Genomic DNA, 21,270 nt, shown 5'->3' on the forward strand with positions numbered 1-21,270 from the left:
TTAGAGAACATATTTTGAATGGTTTGAAGTGTTTTAAATCTATTAATGTTTGTTTTGTGACTTAGAGTATGGTCTTGGTAAATATTCTATACACACCTGAAAAAAAAAGTTCTATTCTGATGTTGCTGGATTGACTGTTCTATGAATGTCATTTAGATCTAGCAGGTTGATGGTATTTTCAGTTCTTTTATATCCTTGCTGATTATCTGTCTACCAGGGTCTATCCATTATTAAGAGAAAAGTATTTACCCAACTATAATCATGGATATATTTCCTTCAGTTCTGTCAGTTTTTCTTTATGTATTCTGAAGAGGTTTTTAAGTGACTGCACATTTAAAATTGTCTTCTTGGTGATTTGACCCTTTTATTATTACAAAATGTCCATCTTTATTCCTGGTAATTTTCTTTGCTCTGGAAATCAAGTTGGTCTGATGTTAATATTGCTACTCCAGCTTTCTTTTGAGTAGCATTTTTATAGTAAATCTTTTCTCATCTTTTTACTTATCTATAATCACTATATTTGCAGTGAATTAATTATAGAGAACCTATAGTTCCATAATGCTTTTATCCATTCCATACCTTTAATTGGTATGTTTACACCATTTATATTTAATGAATTATTGATATGTTTGGATTTAGGTTAGGCCTACATTCTGTTTTCTATTTGTTCTCCCTATTTGTTACTCTGCTTCTTCTATGCTTTCTTTTGTATCATTTAAACATATTTCAGTATTTCATTTTAACTTATTTATTTTTTATTATATTTCTTTGTATAGTTTTTTTTTTTTGTGCCTTGTTTAGATATTACAATAACCAGGGGCACCTGACTGGCTCAGACAATAGAGTATGTGGCTCTTGATTTCAGGGTTATGAGCTTGAACCCCATGTTGGATGTGGAAATTACTTTAAAAAATCTTTAAAAGCTGTAACATCCATATTTTCCACAGTCCACTTAGAAAAAATAATTTTTCACTTCAAGAATTACATAGAAAGAATCATATATGACCCTGTATCCCCTCCCCTTTATTTGGTAGTTGTATTGGATATTACATCTACATAAATTGAAATCTCCATTAACACATTTTTTTACTGTCAAATATGTTTCGAAGAACACAGGATGTTAAGTTTCCTTCTGGTATCATTTCCCTTCTGTTTAAAGAACTTCCTTTAGCAATTCTTTTAGAGCAAGTTAGGTGGCAATAAACACTTTTGCTTTCCTTAATGCTGAGAATGTCTTTATTTCGCCTGTATTCTTAAAAGATTGTTTTGAATATTATTATTCCATGCTGATACTTAAAAAAAAGGTTTTAAAAATGATGTGTAGTTTTCTTATGGTCTCGATTTCTGATGAGAAATCAGCAGTCATTTGAAATGATATTTCCCTATAAATTATGTGTCATTTTCTCTCGATGCTTTTAAATTGAGCTTCTGAAATCTGTATGCTATGCCCTTCATCAAATTTGGAAAGTTTCTGGCTATTAATACTTAAAATACTTTTTATGCTCTTTACTTTTTGACTTTTTTAAAAAAGATTTTATTTATTTATTCATGAGAGAGAGAGAGAGAGAGAGAGAGAGAGAGAGAGAGAGGCAGAGACATAGGCAGAGGGAGAAGCAGGCTCCATGCAGGGAGCCCGATGTGGGACTCAATCCTGGGACTCCAGGATTAGACTGTGGGCTGAAGGCAGGCGCTAAACCACTGAGCCACCCAGGGATCCCTACTTTTTGACTTCTGATAATACTTACTTGACAGTGGACTTTTTGATGATGTTCTATAGGTCCATAAGGTTCTCTTCATTTTTTTTTAATTCAATCTTCTTTTCCCGTTATTCAAATTGGATGGTATCTATTAATCTACTTCTTAGCATCTTTCCTCTGTCCTTTTGATATGTTTTTCTTTTTTGTTTATTAATTTAAAATTTTATTTGAGAGAGAGCAAGCATGATATAGGGTAGAGGGGAACAGAGGGAGAGGGAGAAGTAAGTAGACTCCCCTCTGAATAGGGAGCCTGACTCAGGGCTTGATCCCAGGACCTTGAGATCATGACCTGATGCTTAACTGACTGAAACACCAAGGCACCACTTGGTTTTTATTTACATTCCACTATAGTTGACAGTGTTGTATTAGTTTCAGGTGTACAATACAGTGATTCAACAGTTCCATATATTACCCAGTGCTCATCATAAGTGACTCCTTAATCCCCATCACCTATTTAACCCTACCCCCCTGTACTCTTCCCCTCTAGTAACCACCAGTTTGTTTTCTATAATTAAGAGTCTGTTTTTTCATTGCTCTCTATTTCCCTTTGCTCATTTGTTTCTTAAATTCCACATATGGGTGAAACTGTATGGTATGTCTTTCTCTGACTGACTTATTTCACTTAGCATAATACTCTCTGGCTCCATCTGTATTGCTGTAAATGACAAGATTTCATTCATTTTATGGTTGAATGGTATTTCATTATATATATATATATTTATTTATTTATATTTATGTATATACACACACACGCACATACACCACATCTTTACAGATGGGACACTTGGGCTGCTTCCATATCTTGGCTATTATAAACGATGTTATAAACATAGGGGTGCACATTATCTCTCGAATTAGTGTTCTTGTATTCTTTGGTACTCAGTAGTGCAACTGCTGGATTATAGGGTAGCTCTATTTTTAACTTTTTGAGGAAACTCCATACTGTTTTCCACCATGGCTGTACCAGTTTGCATTCCCACTAACAGTGTAAAAGGGCTCCTCTTTCTCCACATTCTTGCCAACACCAATTGTTCCTTGTGTTGATTTTAGCTTTTCTGAAAGGTGTGAGGTGATATGTCATTGTAATTTTATTTGCACTCCCCTGATGGTAAGTGATGATGCGCATTTCTCATGTGTCTAATGCATTATTGGGCATATTATTTGCAAGTATTTTCTCCCATTCCATAGGTTGCCTTTTTAGTTTTGTTGATGGTTTCCTTCACTGTGCAGAAGCTTTGTATTTTGATATAGTCCCAATAGTTTATTTTTGCTTTTGTTTCCCTTGCATCTGGAGACATATCTAGAAATAGGTTGCTACGGCTTATGTCAAAGAACTTACTGCTTGTGTTCTAGGATTTAATTTAATTTCAGGTCTCACTTTTAGGTTTTTAATCCATTTTGAATGTGCTTTTGTGTATGGTATAGGAAAGTGGTCCATTTTTCTTTCTTTTGCTTTTTGCTGTCCAGTTTCCCTACCATTTGTTGAAGAGACTGCCTTTTTCCCATTATATATTCTTTTTTGAAGATTAATTGACCATATAGTTATGGGTTTATATCAGGATTTTCTATTCTGTTCCACTGATCTATGTGTCTATTTTTGTGCCAGTACCATATTATGCTGATCACTATAACTTTGTAGTATAATTTGAAGTCCAGAATTGTGATGCCTCCAGTTTTGTTTTTCTTTTTCGAGACTGCTTTCACTATTCAGGGTCTCTTCTGGTTCCATACAAATTTTAGAATTATTTATTCTAGTTTTGTGAAAAATGCTGTTGGTATTTTGACAGGGATTGCATTAAATGTGTAGACTGCTTTGGATTGTATAGATATTTTAACAATATTTGTTCTTTCAATCCATGGGCATGAGATACCTTTCCACTTCTATGTGTCATCTTCCATTTTTTCATCAGTGTTTTAAGTTTCCAGAGTACACCTCTTTCACCTCTTTGGTTAGGTTTATTCCTAGGTATCTTATTATTTTTGATACAATTGTAAATGGGACTGTTTCGTTAATTTCTTTTTTTTAATAAATTAATTTTTATTGGTGTTCAATTTACCAACATACAGAATAACACCCTGTTTCGTTAATTTCTCTTTCTGATATTTCATTATTGGTGTGTAGAAATGCAACAGATTTCTCCACACTCATTTTATATCCTGCAACTTTACTGAATTTGGTTATCAGTTCCAACAGTTTTCTGGTGGAGTCTATTGGGTTTTCTAGTTATCATGACATCTGCAAATAGTAAAAGTTTTTTTCTCCTTACCCTTACTTCCTCCCTTATCTGTATTATTCCACTTATATCAATGGACAGATCATCTAAGCAGAAAATCAACAAGGAAATACTGGCTTTGAATGACACACAGAACAGATGAATTTAACAGATATCTTCAGAATATTCCATCCTAAAATAGAATACACATTCTTTTCAAGTGCACATAGAACATTCTCCTGAATAGATCACATAGTATCCCACAAAACCAGCCTCAACAAATTCAAGATCAAAGTCATACCATGTATCTTTTCTGACCACATGCTATAAAACTAGAAGTCAACCCCAAGAAAAAATCTGGAAAGACCACACATATATAGAGTACATGGAAACAAATGAAAATGAAAACACAATGGTTCAAACCTCTGAGATGCAGTAAAAGCAGTTCTTTTGTTCATTCGTTGTTCGTTCTTTTTTTAAGAGAGAGTGAGCTGGTACGGAAGGGGCTGGATAGAGGAAGAGAGGGAGAGAATACTAAGCAGGCTCCACAACCAGCATGGAGCCTGACTCAGGGCTTGATCTTACTACTCTAAGATCATGACATGACCTGAAATCAAGAGTGAAATGCTTAACTGACTGAGCCACCCAGGCACTGCACAAAAGCAGTTTTAAGAGGAAAATTTATAGCAATACAGGCCTATCCGAAGAAGCAAGAAAAATGTCAAACCTAATGTAATATCTAAAGGAGCTAGGAAAAAAACAAATAAAACCTAAAATGAGCAAAGGGAAGGAAGTAATAGAGATTAGCACAGGAACCAATAATATACAAACTAAAAAAATCCAATAGAACAGATCAACGAAATCAGGAGCTGGTTTAAAAAAGCCCGTAAAATTGATAAACCTCTAGCCACATTTATCAAGAACAAAAGAGAAAGGACTCAAATAAAGTCACAAAGGAGAGAGGAGAAATAACCAGTACCACAGAAATACAATTTTAAGAGAATATTATAAAAAACTACATGGTAACAAATTGGACAGCCTAAAAGAAATGGATAAATTCCCAGGAACATATAAACTACCAAACTGAAACATGAAAAAACAGAAAATTTGAACAGACTGATAACCAGTCAAGAAATTGAATCAGTAATCAACTCCCAACAAAGAAAAGTACAAGAACAGATGGCTTCCTAGGGGAACTCTACCAAACATTTAAAGAAGAATAAATACTGATACTTCTCAAAGTAGTCAAAAAAAGTTGAAAAAGAAGGAAAACTTCCAAATTCATTCTATGAGGCCAGCATTATCCTGATACCAAAACTGGATAAAGATACCACTAAAAAGAACTACAGCGGGGATCCCTGGGTGACGCAGCGGTTTGGTGCCTGCCTTTGGCCCAGGGCGCGATCCTGGAGACCCGGGATGGAATCCCACGTCGGGCTCCTGGTGCATGGAGCCTGCGCCCTCTGCCTGTGTCTCTGCCTCTCTCTCTCTCTCTATCATAAATAAATAAAAATTTAAAAAAAAAAAACAGAACTACAGGACCATCTCCCTGATGAACATAGATGCAAAAATCCTCAAAATACTAGCACTCTAAATTTAATAATACATTAAAAAAAATCATTCACCATGATCAAGTGGGATTTATTCCTGGGTTGCAAGGATCCCCAGTATTTGCAAATCAAATGCACACATCATATCAGTAAGATAAAGAATAATAAACATGATTTCAATAAAATCAGAAAAAGCATTTGACAAAGTACAACATCCATTCATGAAAAAACCCTCAACAAAGTGGGTTTAGAGGGAATATACCTCAACATAATAAAGGTATGGCCTTTATTGATGTGGAAAACCCACAGCTGATATCATCTTCAATGGAGAAAAACTGAGAGCTTTTCCCCGAAGGTCAGGAACAAGGCAAGGATGTGCACTTGCACCATTTCAATTTAACAGAGTATTGGAAGTCTAGGCCACGGCAACCAGACAACAAAAAGAAATCAATATCATTTTTATTCTTTAATTGAATCTATCCAGTGAGTTTTTATTTCAGTTATTGTTGTCTCAATTTTAAAATGTTCACTCATCTTTGTTGTTATATCCTCTGGTTCTATACTGAGACTTTTTATTTCCCCATTTGTTTCAAGAATGTTCATCTCAACTTTGGGCATTTTTATAATAGCTGTTTTGAAGTTAGATAAATATGTTGGATAACTCCAATGACTGTGTTACTTCGGCATTGGCATCAGCTGCTTTATCTCTTTCCAGGTGAATGTTTTCCTGGCTTTTGTATACTTAGTAATTTTGCATTGTATCCTGGACATTTCATATATTATGAGAGTCTGAGCATTACTTAAATTCCATGGAGATTGTTAATCATTTTGTTTTAAACAGGCATTCAACCTGGTTGCATTCAGGCCAAAAGTCTTAACCAGCCTCATAGCAATCAATTAGTTATTTCTGTTTTCAAAAACTTTTGTGGTTTTTATTCAGGTGTAGTCCAAGTATATGATACCCAGTGGCCAATCTAGAATTTGGGTCATAGTCTATCCTATAGTTTGGTTCTCAAAGTCTACACATTATTTATCCTCAGACCCACACTCAGACCCACCATCCACACTGAGGTTAAGGCTGAGAGTCCACAAACAACTTTATGGAGTTGTGTTGCCCATCTCCTACCTTTCCCAATCTCCCTTGTACTTTCCAGTTCTCTGGGGCTCCCTTTTTTGATCTGCCAGCTAGAAAGCTGATGCTTTATGTACTCTACTCTGTCATACTTTTCCTTTGAGTGTGCCCTTGCCTGGGGCCAAGGGGTGGGAAAATAGAACAAAAGGAATGAGCATTTACCACAACTTTTTGGGACCATGAGGATTCTGTAGAAGGCGGGTCCCCTTCTTCAGATTTTTGGCTGAGTTCCCCACTGCCACTGTTGCTATCGTTGTTGCTGTTGAATACTTGAGATTGGTTAAGGGTTCATGCACAACAAAGTATAGAAAAGAATGCAGTATTTCCTTCTGTTTTGCTGATCATTAGCAAACTCCTTCCCACTCTTTGAGCTGGAATTTCTCCTGGAGCTCTGTCTGAACAGATGCTCAATTCTGGGTTTTAAGCAGCTTTAAGCCCAGGTAGTGGGGACACCTTAGAAAAAAAAAAAAAGGAACAGTCACTGCTGGCTGGTGGCACAATACTGGTCTTCTTCAATCTTCCTATTTACTTCTCAGTCCTCAAGTAGCTGTCCATGCATTCAAATAGCTGGTCTATGCAGGTTTTACCATTGTATTCAGAGGGGGGATAGGGTGGAGTATGCTTACTTCAACTTACCCAGAAGTAGAACTTCCAAGGTAGCTTTATTTTTTTTAAGATTTATTCATTTGAGAGAGAGAGAGACAGAGAGAGAGAGAGAGAGAGAGAGAGAGAGAGAGAGAGAGAGAGAGAACGCATGCACTTGTCAGCAGGCATAGGGGCAGAGAGGGAGGAAGAGATAATCTCAAGGAGACTCCTCACTGAGGCGGGATGATCTCATGACCCCGAGGATCATGACCTAATCTAAAATCAAGAGTTGGACGCTCAGTTGATTGAGCTACCCCAGGCATTCCCTTCCAAGGTTGCTTTTAATCCCCTATCACTATGCTTATTTGACATTGGCTTTTACGTTCTTCAAAGCCTAGGGCTGTGGGGGAGACTATGTGGAGGTGGGAGTAGGTGAGAAATCTCTGATTTTCTACTCCATTTGCTGTAAACTTAAATCCACTCTAAAAATAAAGTCTATTTTAAAAGTGTAGTGCTTCTCAAACTTCAGTCCATGTATTTTACCAAAGGTGACTCTGATCAAAATTTGAGAACAGTATTGGACATAGTCTGGGTTCCTCCCAAAGAATTGTCGAGGCAGAGGAATGGTGTGCTATTACTTTATTGGGGAGTAAAGTTATGGGAAAAGAATAATGAAGCAGGTAAGGAGAAGCAATCTGAGGTGTTAGTGAGCCGACCACTAAATGTGACTAATTATTAGATTTGGAGCAATCATCCCAGAAGCTGTACAGAGTGTCACAAGACTGTCCGTGATGAACAGGGAATATGGAAAGAGGCCAGTGGTTTCCCTGCTGGGTTATGTATGTTTTGGAATGGTAGTGGCGAGGGAATGGGCGCAAAAATAGGAAGCTCTGACACAGGAAATGAGGGATGTGGGGCACTGTCAAATTGTACCTACATATGATGACTGAAACCTGTAAGCAGAGGCAGGAACAAGAGAGTGAGCCTGAGAGAATCTGAAATGTCTAAATGTCTAAAACACGTCTGAAACAATACCTTAAAAAAGTTAAGAAATCTGTCAGGTTGTGATGCCCGGGGGGCTCAGTTACACTTCTGCCTCAGGGTTGGGTCATGATCTCAGAGTCCTGGGATGGAGCCCTGCTTCGGGCTCTCTGCTCAGCAAGGAGTCTACTTCTTCCTCTCCCTCTGCCCCTCTCCCCAACCATGCTCTCTCTCCCACACTCTCTCAAATAAGTAAAAACCTTTAAAAAAATCTGTTAGATTACTTGCATAGTTTTAGACATGGAACTACAAAGTGTCATGATATTTTTCACCATGGGTTCTTTCTGTACTAGGCTGGGTTCTAGCTACCTAGTTATTCCCAGTGAATTTCTTTGGCCCTTACTGAACAAATATACCATTTGGAAGTTTCCAGGTCGTCTCAACTGAACCATGTGAAAGTGCTATCATTCAGTTGCTCTGTGCCTACAAAATGGCAATGTCATATGGTTCAGTTTAATAGAATATATTAAGACTTTCCACAGAGAACCCTAAAAACTAATATATCTGTTTAGAAAACATTTAAGATAGAAATCAGAGAACAGGATCTTGGATGGTGAGTGGATATTTAAAACAAGAGTGACCAAGATGTGCAAAAAAGATGAAATAAAGGATTTATTGAGCTTCCTCAATTAAAGATCAAACATTCAAAGCACAATTGCTGCCCTTCCAAATGAAGCTCATGCACACCTCCCTAAAGTAAATGAATAGAGCCAAAGTCTAGAATAATTTTGAGGAAAACAAAATCATTTTTAAAAATATAAAAGTCTAGAATAATTTTGAGGAAAACAAAATCATTTTTAAAAATATAATATAGGCTGTAAAGAGCCTTCTTACTATGCAGAACCTATCAATTCATTATGTGTTCATTTTCTGGCTTCCAGGCTATGGCCTGAGCTTATGGAGCAAGCAACTGTACCATAAGCCATCTATCCATTGATGTCTACACAGATTTGGAAGCAATCTGAAATCATTTTTCTGAAAGTTAGCCCAGATCAGACTTTTATCCAGGGCACCACTGCCCCCTCCCACTTCATACTATTCTCTGTAAGAAATCAGAGATTTGGGTCCTTTATAATTAAAGTTTACGCTTGTAGATACACTACACATTTTTTCTGCTTGGAGTTGATTAGAGGATTATCTCAGTAAATGCATGTATACTGATATTCAGGTCTCTTGAAAAACAATTTGAAGTAGGGCTAAAAGAAAAAAAGATGAAATGAAAATCAATTAATTGAATAATCTCAAGGTTTCCTTAGAATAAGACACTCTAGTGTTATGGTTTTTCATTTTGTTATAAAGCCACCCTAGGATGTAGCTACTTTTTTTCAGTTTGTTTCTGGGAGGTAAAATACATAAGACATATAAATATATATAAAAATATTTAATAAAAATAAGAATGTAATTAAGTTAAACACAGAGTACCGTATAATCTTTAAGCCTAAAATAAGGTCTTCTTTACAGTGCTAGTAATTCTGCTGATACATTAAAAAGAAATATAATTGCAGGGTTCCTAACCATAGTTGCTGTTTAAATACTATTTTACTGTAGGGACCTATTGATAGAAAGACTAATAGTTTACTACATTAAGGTATTTCATAAAATACTTGGAAGAATTTATAAGCTTTTCCAAAAGAGATATAACAAGCAGAAATACTCAGTACTCAACACAGGACTTTTCTACATGGGAAATGAGCATAAACTTAAGAAATAGACTACAGTTCTTTCTTGAGACTAGAACAAGCCTGAGACTTCCTCTCCATAGTAAGTGGGTATTTCTCAATCTTTCTATGATTAGAAAAGAAGAGAGAATGTGTGTGTGTGTGTGAGAGAGAGAGAAAGAAACTAATTTGGGGCCTCATCCTTTGTGAATATATGCCGTATTACCAGTCACATGGTGAAAATTTAGCACATGGAGGCATAACCATGAAGTTTATAACAAAATATTTTTAGCTATAGTTGTTAATTGTGGTCACTTAACTTGAAATGTATATCCATCGGTAGCCTGGGTGGCTTAATCAGTTAAGTGTCCAACTCCTGACTTCAGCTCAGGTCATGATCTCATGGGTCGTGGGGACTGAGCACCATGTTGGGCTCCCTGCTTGGTGGGAGTCTGCTTGAGATTCTTTCCCTACCTCTCCCTTTGCCTATCGCCTGACTCATGCTCTAAAAATAAATAAATCTCAAAAAAAAAAAAATAACCCACATATCCACAAATTGAATTATAAATATTTCCACATTTTACCATATATATTTTAAGACCATCAACATTAGTTATCCTTTATGTCAAAATATCAGCAAAAGTCACTGGGAAATCTGGAGGTTGAAGCCACATGCTTGGGGATAACCTGTGTGTGTGGTTTTACTTTAAAATACCAACATGCCCAGGGGCACTTGGGTGGCTCAGTGGTTTAAGCGTCTGACTCTTGGGTTAGCTCAGGTTGTGATCTCAGGGTGGTGAGACTGAGCCCTGCATTGGCCTCCACGCTCAGCATGGAGTCCATTTAGGACTCTCTCCCCCTCTCCTTTTTCTCCTCCCCAATTCATGTGCATGCTCTCTCTTTCCCTTTCTCTCTCAAATGAATAAATACATCTTTAAAATATTAACATGTCTGATGTTTCAGAATCTGTCCAGTGTGTTGCTACTCATTTAAAGAAAAGGAAGGAAAAGGACTTCAGAAGGCCAGGGCATCAATCTTACCAAGGGAGAAAAAAAAGATTTCAAAGAGTATTATTTTATAGGCATTTGAATCTAATCCATTTTAGAAAATCTTTAGTTTTTTGACAAACCTCATAGATGTTAAGAACATAGGTTCTGGAACCAGATATTTAGGCTTAAAATCCAGGGTCCTCTGTTTATTTGCATCCTAACAGGAGTTGACAGTTTTATGTGCAGCCCCAGACAGTAAACACTATTGTGGACCACATTACAGTATATGTTGCTCCTTTTTTTTTCTTAATTAATCCATTAAAAATATAAAATTATTAGCTCAAGGGACATCTAGAGTAGTAGTTTGCTGACAAATGAACTATACAAGAGAGGTAGGAAGTCAAGATGATTAAATGAATTAATATATGTAAGGTGCTTAGAAAGTTCCTGGCACATAGTAAAAGCTACAAAAATGTTTATTACTACTCATATCTAACCAAATTTCGTTTTCAAAATACCTACTATTTCTCTATGACCAGTAGCATTACTTGGTGACCTCAAATTTCGAAAAGGATTTAATTTGTCCCTCTTGGTTTATTCTAAGTCACCAGAAAAGGTTTAGCACTATATGTTGATGAAACTCCATGTGTGGCATTAAAATCGAGTGATCAGAAGGAAGAATCAGTAACGGTTCTGAGGCAGTCCCTTGTAAATCCCAGCAGGAGCATCCTTAATGAGAAAGATTCACTATGAAAATAAAATAACTGAGTTACCTGAAACATTCAATTAAACACAATTACTAATTTTCTATTATTATAGTATTCTTTTCCAGTCACAGAAATGGACAAACCTATTTTAAATCCATTTAAGTGAACATTTAATCAGTTTTATTTATTTTTTAAACTAAGAACTAAGAGAATAATCAGCAGAAAATATGCACAGTTAAAATGCTATAGCATTTTAATGTACCAGAGTTATAAGCAGGATGTATTTGCCTTAAGTATTCTCAAGAGTAATTTCATATATTTATGGAAATCACGTGTTATGCCAGAAATTCCAAAGGAAAAAAATGTTAGCAATCAAAAAATAATTCACAATTTTTAACAGACAAACAATAAATGAAAAACAAGTATTAAAACTCTGCTCTTTTGTGATTTACAAGACAAGGCTGAATAGGGCCAAATATAAATATTTAAACACAATACATACAATAAGTTTTGACACTTTACAAAGTGTTTATATTGAAATGTAGAGCTTAATGAATTGAACTTTCTAACAGAGTGATGTCTAAACATGAAAAAACATTTGCTTGAGCTTTAATGCAATAAATTTTAATTGTATACTACGTTAAATACAAATGCAATAAACTCAGCTTATACACACTTTTATGGCATCCTGTAGCCCAATGTGCTTCTACGTAATAATCTTCACGTGAAGATGTAAAACAGAATAGATATTTATGGAGTATAAACTAGATTTGGAGATCACAGAAACTAAGGAAAAAGCCAGTACTTTGCTTTCTTTTAAATATTTGCATAGGTGTGAATTACATAGTTTGTGGAATATTAATTAACGTAGTATCAACATAGTTTTAATAGTTATTTTTATTAGTCATTTATGCCCAGAGTTGAAAATCTGAAGTGTTCAGAGACTGAAAACAAGTAAAAATTAAAAACAAAACAAAAAAGTAGTCACTTTTCTGACTTTCCTACCCCATCCTGGTCTCCCACCCCAATGAGAGCCTTTTCAGTCCTTTTAGTTATCCTTATGGCAGGTAGCTCTGTATTTCTAATATTATAATACTCTTTTTTCTTGAATCCATCTATCCTAAACAGATGGTTTGGTTCTAAATCCCAGCACCAGCATTTTTTTTTAATTTTTTTTAAATTATTTATTTATGATAGTCACACACACACAGAGAGAGAGGCAGAGACACAGGCAGAGGGAGAAGCAGGCTCCATGCACCGGGAGCCCGACGTAGGATTCGATCCCGGGTCTCCAGGATCGCGCCCTGGGCCAAAGGCAGGCGCCAAACCGCTGCGCCACCCAGGGATCCCCCAGCACCAGCATTTAGCAGTGACATTCTGCAAATGACTTTTTTAGGTCTCTGTTTCCTTGTCTATAAAACAAATAATAAAACCTACCTTTATCACACAAGGTTAATGTGAGAATTGAATAATGCAAAATCTAGTACGTGTAAAAATATCTAGCTCAAAATACAGTGTTCATATAGGGACAGCTATTATGATGATGATGATGGTAGATGCAGATTTGAATTCTAATATACCCTTTCTCCATCCTCCTAAACTATCCTATCTTCCTAAACTACAGCATATAAGTATTTTGTTAAACTACATTCAGTGTTTTTATGTCCTTTTTATATTCGAGGCAACCCTAATAAGAATCTCACTTTGTATCCTCACCAAAACAATTTTTTTCTATCTAAGTTATTCATTCATGAGAGACACACAGAGAGGCAGAGACATAGGCAGAGGGAGAAGCAGGCTCCATGTAAGGAGCCCGATGTGGGACTCGATCCCAGGACCCCGGGATCATGACCTGAGCCAAAGGCAGATGCTCAACAACTGAGCCACCCAGGTGGACCCCTCATCGAAACAATTTATGAGAGGCTTGCAAGCTAGCTAAAATAAAATGTTGGACTATTAAGATATTCTGGATAACTTTTAATTCCCCAATTCTAAACCATTGGGATTCCTGGACTGAGAGAAACTGATTTATAGAATTTTACTGTAGTTTTAAAATGATTTTATTCAAATCTCTAGGACATGTACCAGTACCACAGTTACCATAACACACCCCTATTACTCACTTATCTTTTGCCTCCTGTTTTTAAAATTTTTTAAAATAGTTTATTTATTTGAGAGAGAGACATAGTGAGAGAGCATGAGTAGGGAGGAGAGGGAGAAGCAGGGAGCCTGATGCAGGCCTCCATCCCAGGATCCCAGGACTATGACCCAAGCCAAAGGCATATGCTCAACCGACTGAGTCACCCAGGTGTCCTTTGCTTCCTGTTTTTATCATTTTCACAGCTAAGGACATTTAAAACGTTATATATTGTACATTACAGTTGTTCTTTATATGCAATGTTTTTCAGGATTGACACCATTGCTCTGTATACTCTTTTCTAGTGGTTAATTTAAAATGAAATCTTCTATTCAGAGTTCACAATTAAAAGTGGCCTCTAATTAAGTTTTTTTTTAATTTTTATTTATTTATGATAGTCAGAGAGAGAGAGAGAGAGAGAGAGAGAGAGAGAGAGAGGCAGAGACACAGGCAGAGGGAGAAGCAGGCTCCATGCACCGGGAGCCCGACGTGGGATTCGATCCGGGTCTCCAGTATCGCGCCCTGGGCCAAAGGCAGGCGCTAAACCGCTGCGCCACCCAGGGATTGAGAACTAATACAATTTGCACAGAGTAGATGCCTGAGATGTGTCTAAAATTCTAAAGGACATTTTTGTAGCAATTTATGCTCAGGGAAAACATATTTTGGTGAGTCACAATCTATTTTAACAAAGTGCTATAGTAATTGGAGACATTTTAAAGAAAGAAACAAGAAGTCAGTTAAAATAATTATTGAAGAATCACATTAATTCATTTTTATACCTCTTAATTTTAAAATGCAAGATAATCATTTAGCCAATGAAATAAAATTAGATGCTATGTATGAAAAGGTTCTCAAATTAACCCTCATTACATTTTAAGTTCTCTAAGGATAAAGAATAGATCTTATTTACCTTGTATCACCATTGACTAGGACAATGCCAGAGTAGTACAGGTACAGAGAGTTTTAATACACATTCACTGGATAAATAAATTCAGCTTAACTTGGTCTCAGATAATTTACAAATGCTTGACTGTAAAACACTAAATATTACGTTGACATAGCATTATTCTTTTCAGTGTAAACAAAGTACACTAGTTGGTACACTGCATGTTTTATTGATAATCACACATAGTAAAAATTTTATGTATATATATTATCCATGGTCCCTTATAAATATTTAAAGTTCTTTTTCCAAGCACAATCATACTGCAAAGTCATACCATTAACTAAATTTTAGAAGATAATTTAAAAAATAAAATACAGTAAAAGGTATTAGAAATCATGATGCGATATTGAGATGGCTTATAACTCTGACTTTAAATATTCTAATTACAATCAAATGTAGACTTCTACCGAGAAGTTGATAATTCTGGGGAAGGAGCCCTTCTGAGGAAATATTTAGTTCTAATATAATTAATGGTCACATTAGCATACCTGAAGTCCTATGTTCTTAAAAAGCTCATTCAGAGTCCATAAATGCAAGCAGAAGATTATTAAGTATTCTTAGATGCACAAACATCTTTTAAAAAATTTGAAGTATTCAGTTTGCCCTAAGATACATTCCTTGAATTGAAAATTGTTGAAGTTTCCAAATACTATCTTTTCATGTCTTCACAGCCTGGATCTGATCTGATAACAAAAAACGAACAAAAAACTATCAGTCTCCACAGACAAAATCCATTTTCTTTTTTTTTTTTCATAATCCATTTTCTAAAGTAATCCATGATAAATCTATAAAAACACAGTAGACGCCTATGCACATACCTGTTTTTGTTTAAAGCACAAACACACTGTAGTTTTTGTTTTTATCATGGTACATGCACAAAGTTAAGTCAACTAGTCTACTAGCAGGCCCTCGTCTCATCTTCTTTAATCTTTCAGAGGCAACCACTTCTAACCTCTCTTAGGAGATTTACCTCTGTATCTCTAAATAATACACTTTTATTATTACTTTTTGAATTATTAGTTCCTTCGCTGCTGCCCGGACACCCCCATTATGCTTCCAGCGCTCTCATTCTTCTACCATAGTAATCTTGTCATCGATATGATGACTGCATACATGCTATTCACAGAGATCGGTTGTATCCCTCTCCTCTGCATTTTGTTTTCCCCTTTTTAATAATTGTGCCTCATTCTCCAACCCTGCCTGTCTGCTTATTATTATTATTTTAGGTACTTAACACTAATTCAATCTCAGTACTCCCACACTGGGAAAACTTTTATTATTATGAAGCACATTACACAGCCTTTGAATTTCACTTTCCTGAAGAACTCTCCCTTAGAGTCTTCCAAAACTCTCTAATCTGACCAGCTGTTCCCTATGCTTGCCCAGCTATCTTCATATGAGATCTTTCATTATCATGCTAGGAACTCATTATCTTTCATTATCGTCCTTAGGATCCTTCCCACATGCTCTTATACTGGTTTTCCTGTTTCATGGTCTATTATTTTATCTTCTTGGCTTATTATCTTGTCTTTGAAGAGTATACCTCTCAATGGCTACCTCAGTAGAAGGTATAGAAAGTACATTCTTGAGACTGTTACATAGATGAAGATGTCTTTAATCTATAGTCAAAATACACTGATACTGCCTGAGCATATAATTCCATTGTTTTCTCCTTGGACTTTTCCAGGCAATGACCAGTATCTTATAGGTTCCGAATGTTGATGTCTACAAGTCTGATGCTATTTTTACTTCCTTATCCTTTACATGAAACTTATTTTCTTCCCAGAAAGCTTGTAGAATCTTCCATTGTCTTAAATGTTTAAATTAAGTAACGGTGACCCTTGGTGTGGGAATATTTTCATTTGCTGTACTGGGCTTTCAAGAGACCTTTCAACTAAAAACTCATCTTTCAGTTCTGGAAAATACTGTTTACTGATTTATTTGAAGAATTTCTCCCCTCTATTTTCTCTCTTTGCCCATTCTAAAATTCCTATTATTTGGATATTGGACCTCCTACTTTCTTTTCTTTCCAATTTTATCTTTTTGCTCTACTTTCTGAGTGAATGCTTCTATTTTATCTTCTTTTTATTGAATTTTCCATTTCATCTGTTCCATTATTTTCTATGAACTTTTTTTTCCTTTGGTCCTTTACAAGTAGTATGCCTGGTCATATTCATGAAAGTAATCTTATCTCTTTGAGGATACTCTAACAGTTTTTTGAAATGTTCTCCCTAAATGAATTCTACTTCCTCTAACCCGCTCTTTTGGTTTGTTAATGTTCCATAATTTATAATGTTTTGATCCTCAAATGCCTTTGCCATCTTTTCATAAGTATGAATGAACACTATAAAGCTGACTGAAATTTCAGTATGTGTGTGAGGCTTGTCAAATGTGGTCTTTATTCTAGTGTAGACAGCTACACCATCTTCTTGGGAATCTTTGATGTTAATACCTTTAGGTCTTTTCTCTCACTGGTCTGGTTCCTCTAAGATTACTTTCTATATCTTGCCTACTGCCAGTGTCTTCTGGGAGAAGTAGAAGGCAGAAGAGGAGTACACTATTTGGTATAAAAACTTTCAGTTACTTCTCATTTTCAGACCAGCACTGCCACACAGCTGTGCTTGGGTGTTCCCCGGTCCAGAGATACTCTGATTTTCTGCAAGAATGAACCTTCAATCTTTTGGGGGGGGGTCAAGAAAGTATAACTATCTTCTCTTTTCAGGCCCACTTCATCCTTCTTTATACTTTTCATCAATATCCGAGCCTTCGAGGGGATCTGCAACATAAAGTGGGATGCTTTCCAGCTTTCCTCAGTGCTAGTTCAGAATTCACCTTTCTCAGATCTCTTAAGTCATTCAACATTCATCAGACATTCAGCTTCTAAATTTGGTTGTCATTTTTGTCACTACTATTTTTTTTCCCTTGTGGGATAATGTCTTTAAATAAAAGTCCTCTTAGTGAAATTCGACAAGGGGATGGAATTAAGTGTTCAGTCCTCTATCTTTCATTAGAATACCCACATACGTAGTTTATAGAAGCCTTATATTAAAATTTTGGGAGGATTATTAACTTTTCCCATATAGAGAAAGTGATAAAATGAGTACGTTTCATTAGTCACGTGGAAAGATTTCTTTTTATAAACATCCAATTTGAAAGTTTCAGACTTGGAAAACAACTTACACCTCTGCAATGGCTTCTTTGGTGACTTTAAAAAAATATTTCAAAGTCTACTCAGGAGTTCTTATCTTTGGGTTATAATATATAGGTAATTATTGAGAATCCTTCCAAAAGAGAATGGAATCATGGCAAAAAAATGTCATTTAACATTTTACTCAAAATTTTTCAACCTTAAAATAGTAAGAGTAAATTGGTGCAAAATGAACCAGAAGCTTTGTTGTTTAGCATTCTAGGAAATTTCAGAATTCTGGAAGCAAAATGAAGAGATACATTTAGAATATCTTTCACAGTTAAATTTACATAAAAAACCTCTGGGTAATAAGTTAATAGTTATAGGCATGGACTAGTCTCCTTATTTACTGCTACCTAATTTGCAAAATAGGTTTTTTTACCTCTTTTTAAATCCAGAGAGATAGTCTGGAGAATTAAAATGTAAATTTACTATTACATAGGAAAGATGAAGAAAGGATTTCTTATTCAAAATCAAGCTAATAACACTTTTTAATCTGTGTACTAAGTTTCCTCCTTTCCTAAATAGAGAGCAGTTATGTAAGATGGTAAATTTGACACTTATTGGGGCTTTTTTTTTTCTTATACTAGGCACTTTAACAGTGTTTATTTAATCTGCACAATTTTTGACATTTAATTGTACAGATGATGAAAATTATTTTCATAAGAAACAGATAATTGTTAATAATTAGTTAATAAGTGTAGAATAAATCTGCTAGACTCAAAATCTCAAATGCTTATTATTATTGTGTTCTCTATTTAAATAGGGAAACCGGTCATAGAAAACTGCTCTAAAGGTTACATAAAATAACATGATAATGCAACGGCACAAAAACATTTCTAATAGTGTATCCTCCTTACAAAAAAGGAAGATACAAAGATAATGAATCAGAAAGATCAAAGACAAAAATTAGGTAAGAAGACCAGAGTTGGCAAGTGGCACTGTGATGTTGGATCGTTACTGACACCTAGTGGCCTCATTATTACACACAAAATATACCCAACAAAGGAAGGGAGAAATACAATTTGTCAACCTATTTTCATAGGTACTATGCTTTTATGAGCAATAGTAGGGTTTCTATTCATGCAGTGTCTCCACTGTGAACAATAAGCACTGGTAAAATAAGAAATCAAGGCTTAACATATGCTTCCGGGGTCTTCTGTAGAACACTGCTCCTTAATCTGTTTTATGTGGAAATAAGTCCCATTAAATCATCAGAAGTGTAAACCACTTCTTTATCACAATCTAAGAACTATGTAAGTTCAGAAAAATTCCAACAGTTCTTCTGAGAACTATTAGAGGTTCTCAATTATGTTTTACTTAATTGAAAAATATGACTATAATATTTTTTGCAGTTTAATGGTAAATGTCATGATGTCTACACAAAAACAAAAGAAATACAACAGTCTGTGCAGTTTATTAAAATACCATATTTTACTAATAACACATTAAAATATTTATCAGGTGGAGATTTAATATTCTGAACCAACGAAGTATCAAGTCTCTTTATGTATGGGCAAGCAGGCTATTTTTAGATTGAACAGGATATGCATAAAACAAAATTACACATAACTGACAAAGGGTTAGTAGAGAAAAAAAATAAATCCATAGCTGTAAGATTACAGCTAGAATTAATAATATTTTGTTAATTACCCTAGTTCAGGGCAGACAGATTCCTGATAGGAATAGTCCCCAGTTCTGCTCACAAATGGACATTTTTCAGCCTGACTCTCAGGGTCCTGTAATAAAAAGGACCTACAGAACTTGGTTTCATTCACGTCTATTGCTGTGTAGGTCACTGCTTCAGGCCATTCCTACGGTCAGTAAACAATGGAATCTTAGAAGAAAGGATATTCCTTAATTTATTCCTTGATATAATAAGCCTGTACCAACTAATGATAACTATTTTGATGAGTAACAAAACTGAAATATACAAAACATCAATACCAGTATTTATAATACTAAATGAGTATTAAAAGTTGTGTAAACATGTATAAATGGAGCCATAGAGTTTAACATGATTCTTAAAAGATATATGCCAAGCAAACTTATTTTTAATTATTGACAGGAAGCCCTGAAATTATTCCAAACTTCAAATGTGCTTCTATTTACTAGATCTGACAGAAATTTGTTGTCATAAAATTATTTTCTAGAGTTGTCATGTGTATTGATTATAAAGATGCAAATACTTTATTTAAATAAACCCATCAGAAAAATGTAATAGAAGTAAAGGTAGCAAGGTATTAGATACTTACTGGATTGTTTTTTCTGACAGCAGAAATAAATGGAAACAAGAGGGAGAGAGGCAATGATATAATAAAAATGAAATGCAAAAAGGGAAAGAAAAATGTGAACGGAATGGAAATAAAGACTGCAGATGCATAGTATTTTGTGATGTACCTTGAAGCCAGTCTACACCTTCTTGCAATCCTTCTCCTTTTATGGCATCACTAGCACTGAAATAAAATCCATAAGAAACATATCCATTTCATTACTTCATAGAACCATACAAATAAATAATTACAATTTTGCTAGATGGCAAATTAATAGTCTAGTAACATATATCTGAGTAAAACTGGTTAAGCCCTGAAACTGAATATACATAGGAAATAAAAGTCTGAGTGCTCAGAAAGGAGACATGAGAAATTTATTCATGATTTATAACAGACATTTGGAAAAGTGTTATCACTAAAAAGTTATTCTACTTTGTCCAGCCCCAGTGACTCAATAACATTTATTTATTAGAAATGGTTGTCTTAGGTTGTAATTTAGCCACATGATGGAGTGACTTTATTTGAAATGGAATTTGATATCCATAAGGTATAAACCTGTAATTATAACTTTGGTAAACTGGTACAATAAAAAAAAAATCTCAGATTTCAATCATACTCATATCCACGGGCTTCAGGAAACTAGAGGTTATTTAACTGTCTTCAGTTTTAGCATCTATAAGATAATGCTAAAGAAACTAAAATAATAAAATGCAGATGATTTTGATAGTATCAGATAATCTTTCAGATATAGACTGATAGTAACTAGTATAAATAAACAGATTTTCTGAATGATTAGAGTTCCTTTTAAGTGTGCTGTGCATGATTTAAAAATGTACCTAATTATCTAAAATAATTTGATTCTAATCAAAACAGAAATTACTTCCAAAGAATTACTTATTAGATTACAAATATGACTTTATCATAAAATTATTTTAAAATAGAAACCAACAGCATATGATACATAATTATCCAAAGCATATTACAGATTATCCATATCAGTAGCAAAACATCAGTAACTGAAATGCTTAAATCAAGAAAGATCAATGTCTTGATTTTTATTACACACTTATAGTCCCAAACAAGTAATCCAATTAC

The 21,270-nt window shown here is 35.0% G+C and overlaps 1 protein-coding gene across 2 annotated transcripts in view; it reads right to left on the reverse strand.

The window, feature by feature from the left end:
* Positions 1-11,383: 11,383 nt before the first annotated feature.
* ARL6 (ADP ribosylation factor like GTPase 6) overlaps positions 11,384-21,270 on the reverse strand; it is a 41,957-nt gene continuing 32,070 nt past the window's right edge. For both annotated transcript variants that reach the window (XM_055316169.1, XM_055316170.1), the window contains 2 exons: positions 20,303-20,358; positions 11,384-15,398 (listed from right to left, as the gene is read on the reverse strand). In XM_055316169.1, the coding sequence (XP_055172144.1) occupies positions 15,373-15,398; positions 20,303-20,358 (82 nt within the window). In that variant the 3' untranslated portion in view covers positions 11,384-15,372. The remainder of the gene's footprint in view (positions 15,399-20,302; positions 20,359-21,270) is intronic.

Source organism: Nyctereutes procyonoides, unplaced genomic scaffold (assembly GCF_905146905.1).
Source record: "Nyctereutes procyonoides isolate TBG_1078 unplaced genomic scaffold, NYPRO_anot_genome, whole genome shotgun sequence".
NCBI classification, from domain to species: Eukaryota; Metazoa; Chordata; class Mammalia; order Carnivora; family Canidae; genus Nyctereutes; species Nyctereutes procyonoides.